The following is a 27391-nucleotide window of genomic DNA, read 5'->3' as shown; positions in this document are numbered from 1 at the left end:
GCCATCGCCATCCTGCTTCTTGTGCCGCCCTGTCGGTTTACATGAGCGACCGCCGTGATGTTGTCTGACTGGATCAGCACCGGCCGGTGTTGAAGCAGGGGTCTAGCCTGACTTAGGGCATTGTAAATGGCCCAAAGTTCCAGAACATTTATGTGTAGGGAAGTCTCCTGACTTTTCCATAGGCCTTGGAAGTTTCTTCCCTGTGTGACTGCCCCCCAGCTTTGAAGGCTGGCATCCGTGGTCACCAGGACCCAGTCCTGTATGCCGAATCTGCGGCCCCCTAGAAGATGTGCAGTCACCACCACCACAGCGACACCCTGGCCCTTGGAGACAGGGTTATCCGCCGATGCATCTGAGAATGCGACCCGGACCACTTGTCCAACAGATCCCACTGGAAGATCCTTGCATGGGACTTGGCGAATGGAAATTCTTCGTAAGAAGCTACCATCTTTACCCAAGGCTCGCGTGCATAGATGCACCGATACCTGTATTTGTATTAGGAGGTCTCCGTCTAGAGACGCCAACTCCTTGGACTTCTCCTCCGGGAGAAACCCTTTTTATCCTGTTCTGTGTCCAGAACCATACCCAGGAACAGTAGACGCGTCGTAGGAACCAGCTGTGACTTTGGAATATTCAGAATCCAGCCGTGCTGTTGTAGCACTTCCCGAGATAGTGCTACTCCGACGAACAACTGTTCCCTGGACCTCGACTTTATAAGGAGATCGTCCAAGTACGGGATAAGTACTTCGGCCATTACCTTGGTAAATACCCTCGGTGCCGGGGACAGACCAACGGCAACGTCTGGAATTGGTAATGACAATCCTGTACCACAATTTTGAGGTACACCTGGTGACGAGGGTAAATAGGGACATGCAGGTAAGTATCCTTGATGTCCAGTGATACCCTGAAATTTTCCAGGCTTGCAATAATCGCCCTGAGCGATTCCATTTTGAACTTGAACCTTCGTATATAAGTGTTCAAGGATTTCAATTTTAGAATGGGTCTCACCGAACCGTCTGGTTTCGGTACCACAACATTTTGGAATAGTAACCCCGGCCTTGTTGAAAGAGGGGTACCTTGATTTCACCTGCTGGAAGTACAGCTTGTGAATTGCCGCCAGTACTACCTTTCTCCGAGGGCAGCAGGGAAGGCTGATGTGAGGCAACGGCGAGGGGGAGTCGTCTCGAACTCCAGCCTGTATCCCTGTGATACTACTTGCAGAACCTAGGGATCCACCTGTGGGCAAGCCCACTGATCCCTGCAGTTCCCGAGACGCGCCCCCACCGCACCTGTCTCCACCTGTGGAGCCCCAGCGTCATGCGGTGGACTCAGAGGAAGCGAGGGAAGATATTTGATCCTGGAACTGGCTGACTGGTGCAGCTTTTTCCTTCTTCCCTTGTCTCTGTGCAGAAAGGAAGCGCCTTTGACCCGCTTGCTTCTCTGAAGCCGAAAGGACTGTACCTGAAAATACGGTGCTTTCTTTAGGCTTTTGTGAGGAAACCTGAGGTAAAAAAATTTCTTCCCAGCTGTTGCTGTGGATACGAGGTCCCAGAGACCATCCCCAAACAATTCCTCACCCTTATAAGGCAGAATCTCCATGTGCCTTTTAAATGCAGCATCACCTGTCCACTGCCGGGTTTCTACTACCCTCCTGGCAGAATGGACATTGCATTCATTCTGGATGCCAGACGGCAAATATCCCTCTGTGCATCCTTTATATATAAGACAACGTCTTAAATATGCTCAATGTTAGCAAATATTATTATCCCTGTCTTAGCGTATTAATATTATCTGACAGGGTGTCAGACCACGCTGCAGCAGCACTATTTATGCTGAGGCAATTGCAGGTTTCAGTATATAACCTGAGTGTGTAAATACAGACTTCAGGATCGCCTCCTGCTTTTTATCAGCAGGTTCCTTCAAGGTGGCCGTATCCTAAGACGGCAGTGCCACCTTTTGACAACGTGTGAGCGCCTTATCCACCCTAAGGGATATCTCCCAACGTGACCTATCCTCTGGCGGGAAAGGGTACGCCATCAGTAACTTTTTAGAAATAACCAGTTTCTTATCGGGGGAAACCACGCTTCTTTACACACTTCATTCATTCATCTGATGGGGGAACAAAACAGTGGCTGTTTTTTCTCCCCAAACATAAAACCCCTTTTATGTGGTACTTGGGTTTATGTCAGAAAATGCGTAACACATTTTTCATTGCCGAGATCATGTAACGGATGTTCCTAGTGGATTGTGTATATGTCTCAACCTCGTCGACACTGGAGTCAGACTCCGTGTCGACATCTGTGTCTGCCATCTGAGGTAACGGGCGTTGTTTTGAGCCCCTGATGGCCTTTGAGACGCCTGGGCAGACGCGGGCTGAGAAGCCGGCTGTCCCACAGCTGTTACGTCATCCAGCCTTTTATGTAAGGAGTTGACACTGTCGGTTAATAGCTTCCACCTAACCATCCACTCTGGTGTCGGCCCCACAGGGGGCGACATCCCATTTATCGGCCTCTGCTCCGCCTCCACGTAACCTTCCTCATCCAACATGTCGACACAGCCGTACCGACACACTGCACACACACAGGGAATGCTCTGACTGAGGACAGGACCCCACAAAGTCCTTTGGGGAGACCGAGAGAGAGTATGCCAGCACACACCAGAGCGCTATATAATGCAGGGATTAACACTATAACTGAGTGATTTTTCCCCAAATAGCTGCTTGTATACATATATTGCGCCTAAATTTAGTGCCCCCCCTCTCTTTTTAACCCTTTGAGCCTGAAAACTACAGGGGAGAGCCTGGGGAGCTGTCTTCCAGCTGCACTGTGAAGAGAAAATGGCGCCAGTGTGCTGAGGGAGAAGCCCTGCCCCCTTTCCGGCGGACTTTCTCCCGCTTTTTCTGTGATACTGGCAGGGGTAATTTTACATCTATATAGCCTCTGGGACTATATATGATGTATATTTTGCCAGTCAAGGTGTTATTTATTGCCCTCAGGGCGCCCCCCCCCAGCGCCCTGCACCCATCAGTGACCGAAGTGTGAGGTGTACATGAGGAGCAATGGCGCACAGCTGCAGTGCTGTGCGCTACCTTGGTGAAGACCGAAGTCTTCTGCCGCCGATTTTCCAGACCTTCTTCGTGCTTCTGGCTCTGTAAGGGGGACGGCGGCGCGGCTCCGGGAACGAACACCAAGGTCGGGTCCTGCGGTCGATCCCTCTGGAGCTAATGGTGTCCAGTAGCCTAAGAAGCCCAAACTACCACCTGTTAGGTAGGTTCGCTTCTTCTCCCCTTAGTCCCTCGCTGCAGTGAGTCTGTTGCCAGCAGATCTCACTGAAAATAAAAAAACTAAATATACTTTCTTTCTAGGTGCTCAGGAGAGCCCCTAGTGTGCATCCAGCTCAGCCGGGCACAGAAATCTAACTGAGGTCTGGAGGAGGGTCTTAGTGGGAGGAGCCAGTGCACACCAGGTAGTCGTAAAGCTTTCTTTAGTTGTGCCCAGTCTCCTGCGGAGCCGCTAATCCCCATGGTCCTTACGGAGTCCCAGCATCCACTTAGGACGTTAGAGAAAAGGGGAATGTTTCAAATCAATGATAGGGTCGGTTCTAGAGTGGTGGTAGATTCAGGTTTGTGCGACATTAGCATTTATGAACGGTGCACCCATCTGGTGATTCAGTGTCTCCGCACACCTAGGTGCACTTGTAGTTTGACAGACGTCTTGACGACCAGAGAGTATCATTTATTTATTTATTACCAGTTATTTATATAGCGCGCACATATTCCACAGCGCATTACAGAGAATATTTGGCCATTCACATCAGTCCCTGCCCCAAAGGAGCTTACACTCTATATTCCCTACCACATGTACACACACATTCATGCTAGGGTTAATTAATTAATTGATTTATTTTTGTTGGGATCCAATTAACCTACCAATATATTTTTGAATTGTGGGAAGAAACACACACAAGTACGGGGAGAATATACAAACTCCACACAATTAGAGCTATGGTGGGAATGGAACCCATGACCTCAGTGCTGAGTCAGTAATGCTAACCATTGCACCCAGAGTAGGTGTGCACATTAGGATTACAGATAGGCGCAGAAGTGCAAAAATAATGCCATACGGGTGTGTATCTAATGCACCACGTCCACATGTCTATCCCCAATGCAGGTTTTCAGGATTGCTCAGAATACCATGAATTTACTTGCCACAATGGCCACATTACAGAATAAACCAAAACAACACATATTGCACAGTATTACATAGTAACCTGAGGAGGACGCCCAGCTGACCTCACGGTGCTCGGGGACACAGCTGCTCTCTATTAAGACAATAAATCGTTTTTCTTTTTGTTGTTTTTTTTAAACTCTTACTGGTAACTATTTAAATGTATCTTCTCCCTTTAATAAGTGTATCAATGTCTTAAATCCTCTGTTCTCCCCGGGGTACTACTCATACCGCGCATCTGACAGGTATGACTGAAACAATACTGGTATATTAATTACAGGTCTGTCTAAATGAAATTAGTGAAGGTGTCTCTGTGACCTGCTGACCTTCATCATGTCACATGCCTGGGTGTTCTAGAACCCTGGTACACGTCTTACCCTCCACCGCCTTTATGCTGAATTTTGGTCCAGTTGTCGTTATACATTTCCTTCCACTGATGAAAAGTGAACAGAGCTGGATCGTGTGTCTTAGTGAATTATACGTGCGCTTTGTTGTATTGGGCTGAGGTTAAATGTGCTCCTGACCTGCCCCAGAGCAGTTAGTGTCATCCATCTCCAGTTGTGGGATGCGGAGTGACTTTCTCACAGCACATTTGGTTTTCATTTATTTGCATTTAAGTTTCCAGCCTCCTCTGTGATTGGGAGACAGTCTGTTCTTATTCTTAAGTGAATAGTAATTGTTAAAACGTCAGGAAACTACCATGTTGCAGGGCTATGTATTTTAATTAAGCATGTTACTGTTCTAATTCAACTTGCCTGTCGTACATGTGTCATTGATCTATGAATGCTGCGTGTACTCCATGTAAAGTCTTGCTGGGAAGCGGTTAAAAATAAGAATTTACTTACCGATAATTCTATTTCTCATAGTCCGTAGTGGATGCTGGGAACTCCGTAAGGACCATGGGGAATAGCGGCTCCGCAGGAGACTGGGCACAAAAGTAAAAGCTTTAGGACTATCTGGTGTGCACTGGCTCCTCCCCCTATGACACTCCTCCAAGCCTCAGTTAGGATACTGTGCCCGGACGAGCGTACACAATAAGGAAGGATTTTGAATCCCGGGTAAGACTCATACCAGCCACACCAATCACACCGTACAACTTGTGATCTGAACCCAGTTAACAGTATGATAACAGAGGAGCCTCTGAAAGATGGCTCACAACAATAATAACACGATTTTTGTTTAACAATAACTATGTACAAGTATTGCAGACAATCCGCACTTGGGATGGGCGCCCAGCATCCACTACGGACTATGAGAAATAGAATTATCGGTAAGTAAATTCTTATTTTCTCTGACGTCCTAGTGGATGCTGGGAACTCCGTAAGGACCATGGGGATTATACCAAAGCTCCCAAACGGGCGGGAGAGTGCGGATGACTCTGCAGCACCGAATGAGAGAACTCCAGGTCCTCCTCAGCCAGGGTATCAAATTTGTAGAATTTAGCAAACGTGTTTGCCCCTGACCAAGTAGCTGCTCTGCAAAGTTGTAAAGCCGAGACCCCTCGGGCAGCCGCCCAAGATGAGCCCACCTTCCTTGTGGAATGGGCTTTTACAGATTTAGGCTGTGGCAGGCCTGCCACAGAATGTGCAAGCTGAATTGTACTACAAATCCAACGAGCAATAGTCTGCTTAGAAGCAGGAGCACCCAGCTTATTGGGTGCATACAGGATAAACAGCGAGTCAGATTTCCTGACTACAGCCGTCCTGGAAACATATATTTTCAGGGCCCTGACTACGTCCAGCAACTTGGAGTCCTTCAAGTCCCTAGTAGCCGCAGGCACCACAATAGGCTGGTTCAAGTGAAATGCTGAAACCACCTTAGGGAGAAATTGAGGACGAGTCCTCAATTCTGCCCTGTCCGTATGAAAAATTAGGTAAGGGCTTTTATAGGATAAAGCCGCCAATTCTGAGACACGCCTGGCTGAAGCCAGGGCTAACAACATTACCACTTTCCAAGTGAGATATTTTAAGTCCACAGTGGAGAGTGGTTCAAACCAATGTGATTTTAGGAACCCCAAAACTACATTGAGATCCCAAGGTGCCACTGGAGGCACAAAAGGAGGCTGTATATGCAGTACCCCCTTGACAAACGTCTGAACTTCAGGAACTGAAGCCAGTTCTTTCTGGAAGAAAATCGACAGGGCCGAAATTTGAACCTTAATGGACCCTAATTTTAGGCCCATAGACAGTCCTGTTTGCAGGAAATGTAGGAAACGACCCAGTTGAAATTCCTCTGTAGGGGCCTTCCTGGCCTCGCACCACGCAACATATTTACGCCAAATACGGTGATAATGTTGCACGGTCACATCCTTCCTGGCTTTGATCAGGGTAGGGATGACTTCATCCGGAATGCCTTTTTCCTTCAGGATCCGGCGTTCAACCGCCATGCCGTCAAACGCAGCCGCGGTAAGTCTTGGAACAGACAGGGTCCCTGCTGAAGCAGGTCCTTTCTTAGAGGTAGAGGCCACGGGTCCTCTGTGAGCATCTCTTGAAGTTCCGGGTACCAAGTCCTTCTTGGCCAATCCGGAGCCACGAGTATAGTCCTTCCTTACTCCTCTCCTTCTTATGATCCTCAGTACCTTGGGTATGAGAGGCAGAGGAGGGAACACATACACTGACTGGTACACCCACGGTGTTACCAGAGCGTCCACAGCTATTGCCTGAGGGTCCCTTGACCTGGCGCAATACCTGTCCAGTTTTTTGTTGAGGCGGGACGCCATCATGTCCACCTTTGGTTTTTCCCAACGGTTCACAATCATGTGGAAGACTTCTGGGTGAAGTCCCCACTCCCCCGGCTGGAGGTCGTGTCTGCTGAGGAAGTCTGCTTCCCAGTTGTCCACTCCCGGAATGAACACTGCTGACAGTGCTATCACATGATTTTCCGCCCAGCGAAGAATCCTTGCAACTTCTGTCATTGCCCTCCTGCTTCTTGTGCCGCCCTGTCTGTTTACGCGGGCGACTGCCGTGATGTTGTCTGACTGGATCAGCACCGGCTGACCTTGAAGCAGAGGTCTTGCTAGGCTTAGAGCATTGTAGATGGCCCTTAGCTCCAGGATATTTATGTGGAGTGATGTCTCCGGGCTTGACCACAAGCCCTGGAAATTTCGTCCCTGTGTGACTGCTCCCCAGCCTCTCAGGCTGGCATCCGTAGTCACCAGGACCCAGTCCTGAATGCCGAATCTGCGGCCCTCTAGAAGATGAGCACTCTGCAACCACCACAGGAGAGACACCCTTGTCCTTGGTGACAAGATTATCCGCTGATGCATCTGAAGATGCGACCCGGACCATTTGTCTAGCAGATCCCACTGGAAGGTTCTTGCGTGGAATCTGCCGAATGGGATTGCTTCGTAAGAAGCCACCATCTTTCCCAGGACCCTTGTGCATTGATGCACTGAGACTTGGCCTGGTTTTAGGAGATTTCTGACTAGTTCGGATAACTCCCTGGCTTTCTCCTCCGGGAGAAACACCTTTTTCTGGACTGTGTCCAGGATCATCCCTAGGAATAGGAGTCGGGTAGTCGGGATCAGCTGAGATTTTGGAATATTGAGAATCCAACCGTGCTGGCGCAGTACTATCTGAGATAGTGCTACCCCGACTTCCAACTGTTCCCTGGATCTTGCCCTTATCAGGAGATCGTCCAAGTAAGGGATAACTAAAACTCCCTTTTTTCGAAGGAGTATCATCATTTCGGCCATTACCTTGGTAAAGACCCGGGGTGCCGTGGACAATCCAAACGGCAGCGTCTGAAACTGATAGTGACAGTTCTGTACCACAAACCTGAAGTACCCTTGGTGAGAAGGGCAAATTGGGACATGTAGGTAAGCATCTTTGATGTCCAGAGACACCATATAGTCCCCGTCTTCCAGGTTTGCAATCACTGCTCTGAGTGACTCCATCTTGAATTTGAACCTTTGTATGTAAGTGTTCAAGGATTTTAGGCTTAAAATTGGTCTCACCGAGCCGTCCGGCTTCGGTACCACAAATAGTGTGGAATAGTACCCCTTTCCCTGTTGTAGGAGGGGTACCTTGATTATCACCTGCTGGGAATACAGCTTGTGAATGGCATCCAATACTGCCTCCCTGTCTGAGGGAGACGTCGGTAAAGCAGACTTTAGAAAACGGCGAGGGGGAGACGTCTCGAATTCCAATTTGTACCCCTGAGATACCACTTGAAGGATCCAGGGGTCCACTTGCGAGTGAGCCCACTGCGCACTGAACTTCTTGAGACGGGCCCCCACCGTGTCTGCTTGTAAAGCCCCAGCGTCATGCTGAGGACTTTGCGGAGGCGGGGGAGGGCTTTTGTTCCTGGGAACTGGCTGTTCGTTGCAGCCTTTTTCTTCTCCCTCTGCCACGGGGCATAAATGAGGCGCCTTTTGCCCGCTTGCCCTTATGGGGCCGAAAGGACTGCGCCTGATAATACGGCGTCTTCTTAGGTTGAGAAGCTACCTGGGGTAAAAATGTGGATTTTCCAGCAGTTGCCGTGGCTACCAGGTCTGATAGACCTACCCCAAATAACTCCTCTCCCTTATAAGGCAATACTTCCATGTGCCTTTTAGAATCCGCATCACCTGACCACTGCCGCGTCCATAAACCTCTTCTCGCAGAAATGGACAGCGCGCTAACTCTTGATGCCAGTCGGCAAACATCCCTCTGTGCATCACGCATATATAGAAATGCATCCTTCAAATGCTCTATAGTCAGTAATATACTGTCCCTATCTAGGGTATCAATATTTTCAGTCAGGGAATCCGACCACGCCAGGCCCGCACTGCACATCCAGGCTGAGGCGATTGCTGGTCGCAGTATAACACCCGTGTGAGAGTATATACATTTTAGGATATTCTCCAGCTTTCTATCGGCAGGTTCCTTTAGGGCGGCCGTATCAGGAGAGGGTAGTGCTACCTGTTTAGACAAGCGTGTGAGCGCTTTATCCACCCTAGGGGGTGTTTCCCAACGTGCCCTATGCTCTGGCGGGAAAGGGTACGATGCCAATAACCTTTTAGGAATTATCAGTTTTTTATCGGGGGAAACCCACGCCTCATCACACACTTCATTTAATTCCTCGGATACAGGAAAAACTACAGGCAGTTTTTTCTCACCAAACATAATACCCTTTTTAGTGGTACTTGTATTATCAGAGATATGCAATACATTTTTAATTGCTTCAATCATGTAACGTGTGGCCCTAGTGGAAGTCACGTTTGTCTCATCATCGTCGACACTGGAGTCAGTATCCGTGTCTGTGTCTGCCATTTGAGGTAACGGGCGTTTTAAAGCCCCTGATGGCGTTTGAGACCCTTGGACAGGCACAAGCTGAGTAGCCGGCTGTCTCATGTCGTCAACTGTCTGTCGTAACGAGCTGACACTGTCACGCAATTCCTTCCATAAGCTCATCCACTCAGGTGTCGACTCCCCAGGGGGTGACAACTGTATAATAGGCAATTGCTCCGCCTCCATCTCATTTTCCTCCTCAAACATGTCGACACAATCGTACCGACACACCGCACACACACAGGGAATGCTCTGATAGAGGACAGGACCCCACTAGCCCTTTGGGGAGACAGAGGGAGAGTATGCCAGCACACACCAGAGCGCTATATATAAACAGGAATACCACTATAAAATGTGCTTTTCCCTTTATAGCTGCTGTTAGTATCAAAACTGCGCCAAATTAGTGCCCCCCCTCTCTTTTTTACCCTTTTCTGTAGTGCAGGACTGCAGGGGAGAGTCAGGGAGACGTCCTTCCAGCGGAGCTGTGATGGAAAATGGCGCCCGTGTGCTGAGGAGATAGGCTCCGCCCCCTTCTCGGCGGCCTTTTCTCCCGCTTTTTTGTAAGTTCTGGCAGGGGTTAAAATACATCCATATAGCCCTGGGGGTTATATGTGGTGTATTTATGCCAGCCAAGGTGTTTTACATTGCTGCTCAGGGCGCCCCCCCCTAGCGCCCTGCACCCTCAGTGACCGGAGTGTGAAGTGTGCCTGAGTAACAATGGCGCACAGCTGCAGTGCTGTGCGCTACCTTGTTGAAGACTGATGTCTTCTGCCGCCGATTTTTCCGGACCTCTTCTTGCTTTTGGCTCTGTAAGGGGGCCGGCGGCGCGGCTCTGGGACCGAGCTCCGAGGCTGGGCCTGTGTTCGGTCCCTCTGGAGCTAATGGTGTCCAGTAGCCTAAGAAGCCCAATCCACTCTGCACTTCAGGTGAGTTCGCTTCTTCTCCCCTTAGTCCCTCGATGCAGTGAGCCTGTTGCCAGCAGGTCTCACTGAAAATAACAAACCTAAAACTAAAACTTTCACTAAGAAGCTCAGGAGAGCCCCTAGTGTGCACCCTTCTCGTCGGGCACAGAAATCTAACTGAGGCTTGGAGGAGGGTCATAGGGGGAGGAGCCAGTGCACACCAGGTAGTCCTAAAGCTTTTACTTTTGTGCCCAGTCTCCTGCGGAGCCGCTATTCCCCATGGTCCTTACGGAGTTCCCAGCATCCACTAGGACGTCAGAGAAATACCACCAGTCGGGATCCCGGCGGTCACCATACCATCGCCGGAATCCTGAGAGAGTGAAATGCTGCCGGCGACACAGGCTATTCTCCCTCTGTGGGTGTGCACGACTACCCATAGAGGGAGAATATAACCTGTGGTCTGCGGGCACCGTGGCGAGAGCATCGAGCCTGCAAGGGGCTTTCTAGTGCTCGCCCCTCTGCCGGCATTCTCGCTGTCGGAATCATGACAGCTGGCATCCTGTCTGCCGGCAAAACTTACGTATCCCTTCTTGCTACACTGAGTGTGCAATACAAGGCACAGTATTGCCATACACTATACATATTGTAGGCTTACCATATTGTCCCTTTAAACCAGGTCACTGATAGATTACACAGGTTCTGTGGCTGATTAAATAAAGGTGAATTGCAGACTTGAAGTCAGCCAGCCACAGAACCTGTATAGTCCATGAGTGTCCCGGTTTAGAGGGATAGTATGGTAAGCCTACCTATACATAGTACTGGGGGGGGGGGGGGGGGCATTGGCGTTTCTATCATGGGTGCAATGTGTGTGGTTCATACGGGCCCCTGGGTCAAGGGAGGGCCCCTGGGTCAAGGGGGGGCCCACACCGCACCCATGTTGTTTTAATACTTACCTTTCCAGAGACCCATGACAGGTGCTACAGCAGCTGCAGCCACAGCAGCCGTGGGTAAAAATCATACCCAAAATGGCCCCCGTGCATGCGTAGTACGAAATTTGTCTCCAGACCAAAGCGGGCGCCATGTTTCCGGAGACCTGCTGGAGAGCCTACAGCGCTGTGGAGGGGAGGGGTCCCACCCGGAGTCTGCACACGGGCCCCTTCATCCCTTAAAATGCCCCTGGGGTAGAGGTGGGGCGATCAGGAAAAGGGCGCCCAAACAGATCACTTTGCACGGATTTCAACTCGCCACCCCTGGCGGGTGCAAGCTGAAATGTAGACACCGGAAGCCGATCGCACCAAAACGCAGCTACATTAGAATAGATCTGTTCGACGCCATCTAGTGGCTGCCGGCAAGAAATAGATTTGAATCGCGCCCATTGAGTCATAATCAACAAACTCCTCCTCCTATAGTCACTGTGAGGAGCACTGATACGCAAAGCAGAATGTCATACACACAAACATGGTTCCTGAGCACCTCCTCCTATAATCACTGTGCCAAGTGCTGCTACACAAGGTAATGAGTATGGGAATGTGACACACACAAGCATGGTCCCTGAGCAGCTCCCCCTATAGTCCCTGTAAGGAGTGCTGTTACACAGGGTAATGAGTGTGGGAATGTGACACACACAGACATGGTCACCTCCCCCTATAGTCACTGTGAGGAGTGCTGTTACACAAAGTAATAGGTATGGGAATATCATACACATAAATATTGCCAACTACCCCTATAGTCACTGTGAGTAGTGCTGCTACACAAGGCAATAAGTATGGGAATAGGATACAAATGTGCTTCCTGAGCAGCTCACCCTATAGTCACTGTGAGGAGTGCTGCTACACACGGTAATAAGTATGGGATTAGAATACAAATGTGGTCCCTGAGCAGCTCCCCCCTATAGTCCCTGTGAGGAGTGCTGTTACACAAGGCAATGAGTGTGGGAATGTGATACACACAGACATGGTCACCGCCTCCTATAGTCACTGTGAGGAGTGCTGCTACACAAGGTAATAAGTATGGGATAGGATACAAATGTGTTTCCTGGGCAGCTCCCCCTATAGTCACTGTGAGAAGTGCTGCTACACAAGATAATGAGTATGGGAATAAGATACAAACATGGTTCCTGAGCACCTCCTCCTATAGTCAATGTGCCAAGTGCTGCTACACAAGGTAATGAGTATGGGAATAAGATACAAACATGGTTCCTGAGCACCTCCTCCTATAGTCAATGTGCCAAGTGGTGCTACACAAGGTAATGAGTATGGGAATGTGACACACACAAGCATGGTCCCTGAGCAGCTCCCCCTATAGTCCCTGTGAGGAGTGCTGTTACACAAGGTAATGAGTGTGGGAATGTGACACACATAGACATGGTCACCGCCTCCTATAGTCACTGTGAGGAGTGCTGCTACACAAGGTAATAAGTATGGGAATAGGATACAAATGTGTTTCCTGGGCAGCTCCCCCTATAGTCACTGTGAGGAGTGCTGCTACACAAGGTAATGAGTATGGGAATAAGATACAAATGTGGTTCCTGAGCAGCTCCCCCTATAGTCACTGTGAGGAGTGCTGCTACACAAGGTAATAAGTATGGGAATAGGACACAAATGTGGTTCCCGAGCAGCTCCCCCTATAGTCACTGTGAGGAGTGCTGCTACACAACGTAATAAGTATGGGAATAGGACACAAATGTGGTTCCCGAGCAGCTCCCCCTATAGTCACTGTGAGGAGTGCTGCTACACAAGGTAATAAGTATGGGAATAGGATACAAATGTGCTTCCTGAGCAGCTCACCCTATAGTCACTGTGAGGAGTGCTGCTACACACGGTAATAAGTATGGGATTAGAATACAAATGTGGTCCCTGAGCAGCTCCCCCCTATAGTCCCTGTGAGGAGTGCTGTTACACAAGGCAATGAGTGTGGGAATGTGATACACACAGACATGGTCACCGCCTCCTATAGTCACTGTGAGGAGTGCTGCTACACAAGGTAATAAGTATGGGATAGGATACAAATGTGTTTCCTGGGCAGCTCCCCCTATAGTCACTGTGAGAAGTGCTGCTACACAAGATAATGAGTATGGGAATAAGATACAAACATGGTTCCTGAGCACCTCCTCCTATAGTCAATGTGCCAAGTGCTGCTACACAAGGTAATGAGTATGGGAATAAGATACAAACATGGTTCCTGAGCACCTCCTCCTATAGTCAATGTGCCAAGTGCTGCTACACAAGGTAATGAGTATGGGAATGTGACACACACAAGCATGGTCCCTGAGCAGCTCCCCCTATAGTCCCTGTGAGGAGTGCTGTTACACAAGGTAATGAGTGTGGGAATGTGACACACATAGACATGGTCACCGCCTCCTATAGTCACTGTGAGGAGTGCTGCTACACAAGGTAATAAGTATGGGAATAGGATACAAATGTGTTTCCTGGGCAGCTCCCCCTATAGTCACTGTGAGGAGTGCTGCTACACAAGGTAATGAGTATGGGAATAAGATACAAATGTGGTTCCTGAGCAGCTCCCCCTATAGTCACTGTGAGGAGTGCTGCTACACAAGGTAATAAGTATGGGAATAAGGACACAAATGTGGCTCCTGAGCAGCTCTCCCTATAGTCACTGTGAGGAGTGCTGCTACACAAGGTAATAAGTATGGGAATAAGGACACAAATGTGGCTCCTGAGCAGCTCTCCCTATAGTCACTGTGAGGAGTGCTGCTACACAAGGTAATGAGTATGGGAATAGGACACAAATGTGGCTCCTGAGCAGCTCTCCCTATAGTCACTGTGAGGAGTGCTGCAATTTGGGAATAAGATACAAATGTGGTTCCTGAACAGCTCCCCCTATAGTCACTGTGAGGAGCGCTGCTACACGTCAGCAGCTGCAGTCCCAAAAGGGGGATGGAAAGCTGTCAGGTTTACCAAACTGAAGTTCTGAAGATAGTGTCAACCTGTTATAGCCTATGATATAGGGGAGCTCATTTCAGAGCCCCTGTCCCTTAATATAGTATATGATACACTCCGGGGGTATTATCATACACCACAATGCAATTTTGGTCACCTGTATCATACCCAGAATGCACTGAAATTTAGTGATAGTGATACACGAGCACCATAGTCACCATATGAAGAGCTGCTGCACAAGGTAACGGGAAGAGCAATGTCGTACACAATCAGTCATGTTTAAATGTAAGCTGTGTAATCCCTATAATAGTTACCATACAATGACATCATTTTATCCTGCTTCTATCTGCTCAGATCTCACAGCCAATGGCATTTCTTTCCTCATTAAGTGACAAAATGATAAATACAAACATACATATTTTCTCCATCTACACAAAGATGCATTTATTGTACGGTCTGTAAACTCAGAGAGAATCCATCCCCATCGGTATAATTAACCAGCAACAAGAGATAAAATCAATCCCTCGGAATCCCCTCTTCACCGCGGCGACTGCAGAGAGAGCGACATACAGAGAAGAGAGGGCTTTTGTTGGACTTGTCTGCTGCAAGATATGAGACCCCTCACAATTACGGTCTGTGGTCTGATACATATCTTATGGGATGAGATTACTAGATAGCACCAAGAGGGTGAGTGAACCTTCTAAATCTTTGTGTTGCGGGAAGGAGCCACATCCTGGAGGGTCACAGAGCAAAGCTCGTAGAATACTGGTAACAGAATCTCTTTCAATCTACATCTGCCGCAAACTAAGAGAGTGAATGATGAGCCCCATTCCCACAGTCTCCATCACCCTGTGAGAAAGGCAATCGTTATCTGTGCAAACCTCGTTTCAGATGCCACTTTCTCTGCCTTTATAATAACACGTGGTAGGCACCACAGATAGTGTATGTACTAATAATGTGACATAGGGCCTAATTCAGAAACTCTTTCTCTAATGGGCAAAACCATGTGCACTGCAGGTGGGGCAGATATAACGTGCAGAGAGAGAGAGAGTTAGATTTGGGCAGGGTTTAAAGTGGTCCTGGTGAGGTGGTGGAACTCATGGAGGAGGATCATGGAGGCACCAGGACCTGAGGAAGGAGTAGGTGGCTGCAGCTCATCAGCAACACTAGTGCCGCCTGTATCATCGATTGATGCAGATGATGGGGTGGGCTTTTCTGTTGGAATTACTGTGCAGGTCAATGGAGGAGATGGAACTAGTTCCCCCTACCATTACTCAGTTCCACCTCGTCGTCCCCCCCCCCCCCCCTCATTAACCCCTGGATTTGGGTGGGTTATTTTGTTTCTGTGCAAAGTAAATACTGGCTGCTTTATTTTTACACTGCAATTTAGATTTCAGTTTGAACACACCCCACCCAAATCTAACTCTCTCTGCATATGTTACATCTGCCCCACCTGCACTGCACATTGTTTTGCCCATTAGAGAAAAATGTTGCTGCTGCGATCAGGTCTGAATTAGGCCCATACATAGATGAGGTAGCCCAGGGCCGTAACTACGGGGGGTTTCCAAGGGGGCATGGCCGCGGGTGCAGGATTTGAGGGGGCGCCAAGGAGTAAAAGAGGAGCAGGGTTATGTTTTTTTTTTTTTACAGTCAGTGCTGTGCTGCTCCATTGAGACAGCAGACAGCTCCAAGGGCAATGTATCTGACCCACATTTCTGTCTGCAGCTGGCTCCGACGCTGTGCGAGTGACCTCCAGTACCTGGGATCTCTCCTATGTCGGCTACTGTCTTAAAATCGCTTCTTTGCCATGCAGTGCTGCGACTAGTGTGCGGTACACTGTACAAGCTATAGAAGCGCACTGTGCTCCCAGTTAGCAGTATCAACCTCCGCTTTGCCTCCCAGATAGGGGGATTTGGTGTAGATTATAGGGGGGTGTAGTGCAGTGATGCAGTGTACCATATAGGTTATGTAGTATAGTAATGTATTGCAGTATATAGGAGCATGTAGTGCACTGATGTGGTGTAGCGTATAAGGGGATGTAGTGTAGTGATGTAGTGTAGCATATAGGGTATGTAGTGCAGTGCATAGGGGCATGTAGTGTAGTGATGTAGTTCAGCATGTAGGGGATGTAGTATAGTGATGTAGTGCAGTGGATAGGGGAATGTAGAGCAGTGATAAAGTGTTATGATATAGTGCAATGTATGGGGACACACAGAGGAGCATGTAATTGAACACACTGGCGGGGCATGGGGCATTTGAGGCACATAGGGGAATACTGTCCAGTAGTATCCCCTTTTTACATTTTTTTTGATAATCTGATTATTTTAGTCTGATAGGGTTTGTTTGTTTTCTGTTTTGTTATTTTTATATCATGTATGAATTTATGGGGGTGGGGATTACTGCCTTGCCCCCCGCAGAAGTGCAAGGGCGATGCCTTTGCACTTCAAGAGTAGCTCCCAACCAGCACAGCTTTAGTGTGCTGGCCGGAAGCTACTCGTCGCTTCCCGGCCCGCAGCAGCCCCCCCCCCCCCACGGACCGGCCTAAACGGCGGCTTAACACCGCCGTCCAGCCCCCTCCCACCTAGCTACTGCCTCTGCCTCAGAGGCGATCACGAGGCAATGACGGCTGCCATGCGCCGACGCACTACGGTGCCCGCGCATGCGCAGTTCCAACCCGTTCGCTGCGAGAAACTGCAGCGAGCGATCGGGTCGGAATGACCCCCATAGTACGCACAGACACACAAAAAGTGAGCACGCACAGACAGCGTGTGATAAAATAACTAAAATTACGTGACTGGTGCATTTTATTATGTGTGGTCTGGATTGCGTTGAAATATTATTTTGCATACAGGAATACTGTTTCCATGTTATTCTAATAAAATGCGTGACACACCCTGAAATGCGTTAGCTCTTACTGCTTCAATAAACCTCTCTACAGGAAATAAGCTCTTAGCAAACTGGAATAGGTCCAGGTCATAATATAATGGGAAAGTGACTGAAGTAAGCACCTATTTCTTAATCTGTTATTATAATTCATCATATACATAGTCCGATAGGGGGGAAAAGTACAATGTACCACTGTTCATACTGTATATGATAAATATTATATTGTTTAAAAATAAATATTTATAACAATTTATAAAATGACACAACCAGCGGTGAACATACAAATTTACATACACATGCAGAAACTTTTACTGACAAATATGCAAAAGATCTTGTATGGGGACATTAATATTATACCTCTATATACAGTAGTAAACCACACATGTAGTCGCTGGTAAGGGCAGTGTGTATCCAATGATATATCCACAATTAAACTGTTACATTTCCAGACATGAAGTGTATAAGTTTGTAGATTATAATAAGAATTTACTTACCGATAATTCTATTTCTCGTAGTCCGTAGTGGATGCTGGGACTCCGTCAGGACCATGGGGAATAGCGGCTCCGCAGGAGACAGGGCACAAAAGTAAAAGCTTTAGGATCAGGTGGTGTGCACTGGCTCCTCCCCCTATGACCCTCCTCGAAGCCTCAGTTAGGATACTGTGCCCGGACGAGCGTACACAATAAGGAAGGATTTTGAATCCCGGGTAAGACTCATACCAGCCACACCAATCACACTGTACAACCTGTGATCTGAACCCAGTTAACAGCATGATAACAGCGGAGCCTCTGAAAAGATGGCTCACAACAATAATAACCCGATTTTTGTAACAATAACTATGTACAAGTATTGCAGACAATCCGCACTTGGGATGGGCGCCCAGCATCCACTACGGACTACGAGAAATAGAATTATCGGTAAGTAAATTCTTATTTTCTCTGACGTCCTAGTGGATGCTGGGACTCCGTCAGGACAATGGGGATTATACCAAAGCTCCCAAACGGGCGGGAGAGTGCGGATGACTCTGCAGCACCGAATGAGAGAACTCCAGGTCCTCCTCAGCCAGGGTATCAAATTTGTAGAATTTGGCAAACGTGTTTGCTCTTGACCAAGTAGCAGCTCGGCAAAGTTGTAAAGCCGAGACCCCTCGGGCAGCCGCCCAAGATGAGCCCACCTTCCTTGTGAAATGGGCATTTACATATTTTGGCTGTGGCAGGCCTGCCACAGAATGTGCAAGCTGAATTGTACTACACATCCAACTAGCAATCGTCTGCTTAGAAGCAAGAGCACCCAGTTTGTTGGGTGCATACAGGATAACAGCAAGTCAGTTTTCCTGACTCCAGCCGTCCTGGAAACCTATATTTTCAGGGCCCTGACAACATCTAGCAACTTGGAGTCCTCCAAGTCCCTAATAGCCGCAGGTAACACAATAAACTGGTTCAGGTGAAACGCTGACACCACCTTAGGGAGAAACTGGGGACGAGTCCGCAGCTCTGCCCTGTCCGAATGGACAATCAGATATGGGCTTTTGTGAGACAAAGCCACCAATTCTGACACTTGCCTGGCCGAGGCCAGGGCCAACCGCATGGTCACTTTTCATGTGAGATATTTCAAATCCACAGATTTGAGCGGTTTAAAATGTGATTTGAGGAATCCCAGATTACGTTGAGATCCCACAGTGCCACTGGAGGCACAAAAGGGGGTTGTATATGCAGTACTCCCTTGACAAACTTCTGGACTTCAGGAAGTGAAGCCAATTCTTTCTGGAAGAAAATTGACAGGGCCGAAATTTGAACCTTAATGGACCCCAATTTGAGGCCCATAGACACTCCTGTTTGCAGGAAATGCAGGAATCGACCGAGTTGAAATTTCTTCGTGGGGCCTTCCTGGCCTCACACCACGCAACATATTTTCGCCACATGTGGTGATAATGTTGTGCGGTCACCTCCTTCCTGGCTTTGACCAGGGTAGGAATGACCTCTTCCGGAATGCCTTTTTCCCTTAGGATTTGGCGTTCCACCGCCATGCCGTCAAACGCAGCCGCGGTAAGTCTTGGAACAGACATGGTACTTGCTGAAGCAAGTCCCTTCTTAGCGGCAGAGGCCATGAGTCCTCTGTGAGCATTTCTTGAAGTTCCGGGTACCAAGTCCCTCTTGGGCAATCCGGAGCCACGAGTATAGTTCTTACTCCTCTACGTCTTATAATTCTCAGTACCTTGGGTATGAGAAGCAGAGGAGGGAACACATACACCGACTGGTACACCCACTGTGTTACCAGAAACGTCCACAGCTATTGCCTGAGGGTCTCTTGACCTGGCGCAATACCTGTCCAGTTTTTTGTTCAGGCGGGACGCCATCATGTCCACCTTTGGTCTTTCCCAACGGTTCACAATCATGTGGAAGACTTCCCGATGAAGTCCCCACTCTCCCGGGTGGAGGTCGTGCCTGCTGAGGAAGTCTGCTTCCCAGTTGTCCAGTCCCGGAATGAACACTGCTGACAGTGCTATCCCATGATTTTCCGCCCAGCGAAGAATCTTTGCAGTTTCTGCCATTTCCCTCCTGCCTCTTGTGCCGCCCTGTCTGTTTACGTGGGCGACTGCCGTGATGTTGTCCCACTGGATCAATACCGGCTGACCTTGAAGCAGAGGTCTTGCTAAGCTTAGAGCATTGTTTTATGTGGAGAGAAGTCTCCAGACTTGATCACACTCCCTGGAAATTTTTTCCCTGTGTGACTGCTCCCCAGCCTCTCCGGCTGGCATCCGTGGTCACCAGGACCCAGTCCTGAATGCCGAATCTGCGGCCCTTTAGTAGATGAGCACTCTGCAGCCACCGCAGAAGAAACACCTTTGTCCTTGGAGACAGGGTTATCCGCTGATGCATCTGAAGATGCGATCCGGACCATTTTTCCAGCAGATCCCACTGAACAGTTCTTGCGTGAAATCTGCCGAATGGAATCGCTTCGTAAGAAGTCACCATTTTTCCCAGGACCCTTGTGCAATGATGCACTGACACTTTTCCTGGTTTTAGGAGGTTCCTGACTAGCTCGGATAACTTCCTTGCTTTCTTCTCCGGGAGAAACACCCTTTTCTGGACTGTGTCCAGAATCATCCCTAGGAACAGCAAATTGTCGTCGGAAACAGCTGCGGTTTTGGAATATTTAGAATCCACCCATGCTGTCGTAGAACTACTTGAGATAGTGCTACTCCAACCTCCAACTGTTCTCTGGACCTTGCCCTTATCAGGATATCGTCCATTTTCTTTGAAGAAGAATCATCATTTCGGCCATTACCTTGGTAAAGACCCGGGGTGCCGTGGACAATCCAACCGGCATCGTCTGAAACTGATAGTGACAGTTCTGTACCACGAACCTGAGGTACCCTTGGTGAGAAGGGCAAATTGGGACATGGAGGAAGCATCCCTGATGTCCCGGGACACCATATAGTCCCCTTCTTCCTGGTTTGCTATCACTGCTCTGAGTGACTCCATCTTGATTTGAACCTTTGTATGTAAGTGTTCAAATATTTCAGATTTAGAATAGGTCTCACCGAGCCGTCTGGCTTCAGTACCACAATATAGTGTGGAATAATACCCCTTTCCTTGTTGTAGGAGGAGTACTTTGATTATCACCTGCTGGGAATACAGCTTGTGAATTGTTTCCAATACTGCCTCCCTGTCGGAGGGAGACGTTGGTAAAGCAGACTTCAGGAACCTGCGAGGGGGAGACGTCTCGAATTTCCAATCTGTACCCCTGGGATACTACTTGTAGGATCCAGGGGTCCTGTACGGCCCCAGCGTCATGCTGAGGACTTGGCAGAAGCGGTGGAGGGCTTCTGTTCTTGGGAATGGGCTGCCTGCTGCAGTCTTCTTCCCTTTCCTCTATCCCTGGGCAGATATGACTGGCCTTTTGCCCGCTTGCCCTTATGGGGACGAAAGGACTGAGGCTGAAAAGACGGTGTCTTTTTCTGCTTAGATGTGACTTAGGGTAAAAAAGGTGGATTTTCCAGCTGTTGCCGTGGCCACCAGGTCCGATGGACCGACCCCAAATAACTCCTTCCCTTTATACGGCAATTGCCGTTTGGAATCTGCATCACCTGACCACTGTCGTGTCCATAAACATCTTCTGGCAGATATGGACATCGCACTTACTCTTGATGCCAGAGTGCAAATATCTCTCTGTGCTCTATAGTCAATAAAATACTGTCCCTGTCAAGGGTATCAATATTTTCAGTCAGGGAATCCGACCAAGCCACCCCAGCGCTGCACATCCAGGCTGAGGCGATAGCTGGTCGCAGTATAACACCAGTATGTGTGTATATACTTTTTAGGATATTTTCCAGCCTCCTATCAGCTGGTTCCTTGAGGGCGGCCGTATCTGGAGACGGTAACGCCACTTGTTTTGATAAGCGTGTGAGCGCCTTATCCACCCTAAGGGGTGTTTCCCAACGCGCCCTAACTTCTGGCGGGAAAGGGTATACCGCCAATAATTTTCTATCGGGGGAAACCCACGCATCATCACACACTTCATTTAATTTATCTGATTCAGGAAAAACTACATGTAGTTTTTTCACACCCACATAATACCCTTTTTTGTGGTACTTGTAGTATCAGAAATATGTAACACCTCCTTCATTGCCCTTAACATGTAACGTGTGGCCCTAAAGGAAAATACGTTTGTTTCTTCACCGTCGACACTGGAGTCAGTGTCCGTGTCTGTGTCTATGTCGACCGACTGAGGTAAATGGGCGTTTTAAAGCCCCTGACGGTGTTTGAGACGCCTGGACAGGTACTAATTTGTTTGCCGGCCGTCTCATGTCGTCAACCGACCTTGAAGCGTGTTGACATCACGTAATTCCTTAAATAAGCCATCCATTCCGGTGTCGACTCCCTAGAGAGTGACATCACCATTACAGGCAATTGCTCCGCCTCCTCACCAACATCGTCCTCATACATGTCGACACACACGTACCGACACACAGCACACACACAGGGAATGCTCTGATAGAGGACAGGACCCCACTAGCCCTTTGGGGAGACAGAGGGAGAGTTTGCCAGCACACACCAAAACGCTATAATTATACAGGGACAACCTTTATATAAGTGTTTTCCCTTATAGCATCTTAATATATAATCATATCGCCAAATAAGTGCCCCCCCTCTCTGTTTTAACCCTGTTTCTGTAGTGCAGTGCAGGGGAGAGCCTGGGAGCCTTCCCACCAGCAGTTCTGTGAGGGAAAATGGCGCTGTGTGCTGAGGAGATAGGCCCCGCCCCCTATTCCGGCGGGCTCTTCTCCCGGTTTTTCTGAGACCTGGCAGGGGTGAAATACATCCATATAGCCTCAGGGACTATATGTGATGTATTCTTTTTAGCCAGAAAGGTAATCTCATTGCTGCCCAGGGCGCCCCCCCCAGCGCCCTGCACCCTCAGTGACCGCTGGTGTGAAGTGTGCCTGAGCGCAATGGCGCACAGCTGCAGTGCTGTGCGCTACCTCATGAAGACTGAAAAGCCTTCAGCCGCCGGTTTCTGGTCCTCTTCTTACTTCGGCATCTGCAAGGGGGTCGGCGGCGCGGCTCCGGTGACCCATCCAGGCTGTACCTGTGATCGTCCCTCTGGAGCTAGTGTCCAGTAGCCTAAGAAGCAAATCCATCCTGCACGCAGGTGAGTTCACTCCTTCTCCCCTAGGTCCCTCGTTGCAGTGAGCCTGTTGCCAGCAGGACTCACTGAAAATAAGAAACCTATCAAAACTTTTACTCTAAGCAGATCTTTATGAGAGCCACCTAGATTGCACCCTGCTCGGACGGGCACAAAAACCTAACTGAGGCTTGGAGGAGGGTCATAGGGGGAGGAGCCAGTGCACACCACCTGATCCTAAAGCTTTTACTTTTGTGCCCTGTCTCCTGCGGAGCCGCTATTCCCCATGGTCCTGACGGAGTCCCAGCATCCACTAGGACGTCAGAGAAAATAGTGATATATCACAATGTTTATTGATCCAAAGCACAGTCCAGATAAAATATCCACAACAGCTGTTTAAAATAATTGAAATTTATTATGTAAACTAATCTGAGTTTGCATCTGTCCTGTTGAGAGTCCTGCAAAATCAAATCTCCTCTATCCTATGGCACGTAATAGCGCTACACTGCCCAGCCACCTCTGGATGTTATGGCGGAAAGGACAAAACGCTGTGCGGAGACCACTGTCATCAGGTGGACCGTTCCCAGAGTGCTTGGATACCGGTGGCAGTTTATGTGGTTAAAATTAGAGATGAGCGGATTCGGTTTTACTCGGTTTTACTCGGTTCTCAAAACCGAATCTTATTGGCTCACGGATGTCACGTGTTTTGGATAGCCAATAAGATTCGGTTTTGAGAACCGAGTAAAACCGAATCCGCTCATCTCTAGTTAAAATACCGCCCGACGGGATCCTGTCTGTCTCAATACTGACGCCGGGATCCCGACAGGGGTACTATACCGCAGCCGAATTACCGACAAAGTAGATTATTCCACCTCTGTTGGTGTCCATGACACCAGTAGAGGAGAACAGAACCTGTGACGAGCTAAGAACGCCGAGCCCGCAAGGTGCTTCATTGCGCTCATCCCCCTGCCGGCATTTTGGCGATACCGATGTTGGCATACTGACATTCGGCATCTCGTGCACCGGCATCCCATACCAATCACGGTGATGGAGATGGCCAGCTGCAGCTCCCGGCTCACCTGTAGAACATTGGCAATATGCACTCAAGGCAAAGTTCTCATGGGACGACAACACTCACAAATGCTGCAGCAGGTACAGGTTTGGTGGATGTCTCAGGTTTAAATTCACAGTGAAACCCAAGCAGGTAATCCTCTAACCGGTTTTGCTCCTATCAGGGAGCTGTCTCAAAGAGAAGTGGTAGTTGGATACCAGAGGACCTCTTATACCTGCTTCATGGATCAATGAATTACTTCAGGTGTTTCTCCCCATTCAGGTGTATTGATCCAATTATACAGCCATTGACTCATAATATAACTGGCCTTAATGATTTTCTTTACTAGTTTCACCTCCCGTATTATTTCAAAATTGCATATACAGTATATGTCATTCATCTATATATAATCTATTAAACACACATATAAAAAATACAAATAGACATATACTTCTTAAAAATAGAGTATTAGTAATTAAATAAATATCAAACATAAAAGTCCAGAGAACTTAAAAAAAATAATAATACTTATATACGTGTACATTTATTTTCCATCCCAGCTGGGCCACGATCCTGCGACCTCTACTTATGGATCAGGTTCCAGACTGTGCACTTGAATTATACATCATACATATGTTACCTTATACTGGACTATGGTGTATTTTCTACAGTGCATTGCTGTTATTAATCTGGTACATTATCATGCATGCAGCAGCTGAATTTACTGTATACACGGGGCCCAGACATTGCACTCTCTAATGGTTAGTCAAACCAATGAGGTGGCAGACCCCACCCCCTCTGCAGACTGGTCACACCCCTAAACATGGGCCCCTACCCTTGCATTACCCCGGTGGGCCCTACATGCCCCAGCCCGACACTGGTTTCTATTATATATGGGTTATTTGTGACCCATTTATAACTAACATATGTTTACAGGCATATGTGTAGAGGTTTTTGCTGCAGAGTAATTTTTTCCATTATAATTTGTATCAATCTTTATAAATTAATAGTGCCCGGCCATAGTCTTTGGTCTTATTTATTATTATGCGTCTATAACAAAGATTTTCAATTGACAATTGTCATAGCGATATAAAATGTTCTATTGCTGCAATTTATTAATAAAATTGCTGGATGATAATCAGCTGCCTGGTGATATCAGCTGGTAAGAAGTCCTGCACAATCGTGAGCTGCTATAGAGAAAAGACTTACCTTAACTGGTATTCTGCAGCAGCTCATTACTCAGAAAATCACACTAAGGTTGCTCATCGCACACCACCATAATTCAGTCAAAGACTGCCCCACATCCTAATTCAACCATGAGCAATCTCGTATATGCTTAGTGGCAAAAGATACTCTTTGGCATTCCGTCTTTTGCACAAATACACTGAGACAACAAAGTAACGATCTGCAGTGGTACCTACTTTGGAAAGATGGCCGCCATCATCGCAGAAGCATAGCCCGGTTTGCAGATGCCCTCAGAGAAGTTTGCGTACCGTGTTGCAAGTTCTGCCGATCTAAAAATCAAATACGAAAGCAAAGTCATAACTGAGGTAGAGATTACTCCATCACATCTAACATATTATAAGCAATCAGTTATATATTCATGTATTCAAAAGGTAACAGTTCCCCCTAGATCAGTGTTTCCCAAACTGGGTGCCCTGGGCTGGTGGTCCAGGACCAACTCAAATTATTTATATAGTCAGTGTGATAGGCAAAACCAGTGCCGGCGGCTGCCAACCATAAAATAATAAGAATTTACTTACCGATAATTCTATTTCTCATAGTCCGTAGTGGATGCTGGGACTCCGTCAGGACCATGGGGAATAGCGGGCTCCGCAGGCGACAGGGCACATCTAAATAAAGCTTTTAGGATCACATGGTGCGTACTGGCTCCTCCCCCTATGACCCTCCTCCAAGCCTCAGTTAGGTACTGTGCCCGGACGAGCGTACACAATAAGGAAGGATCTTGAATCCCGGGTAAGACTCATACCAGCCACACCAATCACACCGTACAACTTGTGATCTGAACCCAGTTAACAGTATGATAACAAAAAACGAAGTAGCCTCTGAAAAGATGGCTCACAACAATAGTAATAACCCGATCTTTGTAACAATAACTATGTACAAGTATTGCAGACAATCCGCACTTGGGATGGGCGCCCAGCATCCACTACGGACTATGAGAAATAGAATTATCGGTAAGTAAATTCTTATTTTCTCTAACGTCCTAGTGGATGCTGGGACTCCGTCAGGACCATGGGGATTATACCAAAGCTCCCAAACGGGCGGGAGAGTGCGGATGACTCTGCAGCACCGAATGAGAGAACTCCAGGTCCTCCTTAGCCAGAGTATCAAATTTGTAAAATTTTACAAACGTGTTCTCCCCTGACCACGTAGCTGCTCGGCAAAGTTGTAATGCCGAGACCCCTCGGGCAGCCGCCCAAGATGAGCCCACTTTCCTTGTGGAGTGGGCCTTTACAGATTTAGGCTGTGGCAGGCCTGCCACAGAATGTGCAAGTTGGATTGTGCTACAGATCCAACGTGCAATCGTCTGTTTAGACGCAGGAGCACCCATCTTGTTGGGTGCATACAATATAAACAACGAGTCAGATTTTCTGACTCCAGCTGTCCTTGAAATATATATTTTTAATGCTCTGACAACGTCCAGTAACTTGGAGTCCTCCAAGTCGCTAGTAGCCGCAGGCACCACAATAGGCTGGTTCAAGTGAAAAGCCGAAACCACCTTAGGGAGAAAATGAGGACGTGTCCGCAGTTCTGCCCTGTCCGAATGGAAAATCAGATATGGGCTTTTGTATGATAAAGCCGCCAACTCTGAAACTCTCCTGGCTGAAGCCAGGGCCAATAGCATGGTTACCTTCCATGTAAGGTATTTTAAATCTACCGATTTTAGAGGCTCAAACCAATGAGATTTGAGAAAATTCAAAACTACGTTCAAATCCCACGGTGCCACTGGAGGCACTATTGGGGGTTGTATATGTAGTACACCTTTGACAAAAGTTTGTACTTCAGGCACTGATGCCAATTCCTTCTGGAAGAAGATTGATAAGGCCGAAATTTGAACTTTAATGGACCCCAATTTTAGGCCCATAGACAATCCTGCTTGCAGGAAATGTAAGAATCGACCCAATTGAAATTCTTCCGTTGGAGCCTTCTTGGCCTCACACCACGCAACATATTTTCGCCAAATGCGGTGATAATGTTGTACAGTCACTTCCTTTCTAGCCTTAATCAAGGTAGGAATAACTTCCTCTGGAATGCCCTTTTCTTTTAGAATCCGGCGTTCAACCGCCATGCCGTCAAACGCAGACGCGGTAAGTCTTGGAACATACAAGGTCCCTGCTGAAGCAGATCCCTTCTTAGAGGTAGAGGCCATGGATCCTCCGTGAGCATCTCTTGAAGTTCCGGATACCAAGTTCTTCTTGGCCAGTCCGGAGCCACCAGTATTGTTCTTACTCCTCTTTTCCGTATAATTCTCAGTACCTTTGGTATGAGAGGCAGAGGAGGGAAC

General features: G+C 48.1%; 1 protein-coding gene across 9 annotated transcripts in view; it reads right to left on the bottom strand.

The window, feature by feature from the left end:
- ST3GAL3 (ST3 beta-galactoside alpha-2,3-sialyltransferase 3) overlaps positions 1 to 27391 on the bottom strand; it is an 810547-nt gene that overhangs the window by 122055 nt on the left and 661101 nt on the right. For all 9 annotated transcript variants that reach the window (XM_063939361.1, XM_063939357.1, XM_063939363.1 and 6 more), the window contains one exon: positions 25284 to 25376. In XM_063939361.1, coding sequence (XP_063795431.1) covers positions 25284 to 25376 — 93 coding nt within the window. The remainder of the gene's footprint in view (positions 1 to 25283; positions 25377 to 27391) is intronic.

This window comes from Pseudophryne corroboree, chromosome 9 (genome assembly GCF_028390025.1).
Source record: "Pseudophryne corroboree isolate aPseCor3 chromosome 9, aPseCor3.hap2, whole genome shotgun sequence".
Lineage (NCBI taxonomy): Eukaryota > Metazoa > Chordata > Amphibia > Anura > Myobatrachidae > Pseudophryne > Pseudophryne corroboree.
This window is presented reverse-complemented; position numbering and strand designations above follow the sequence as displayed.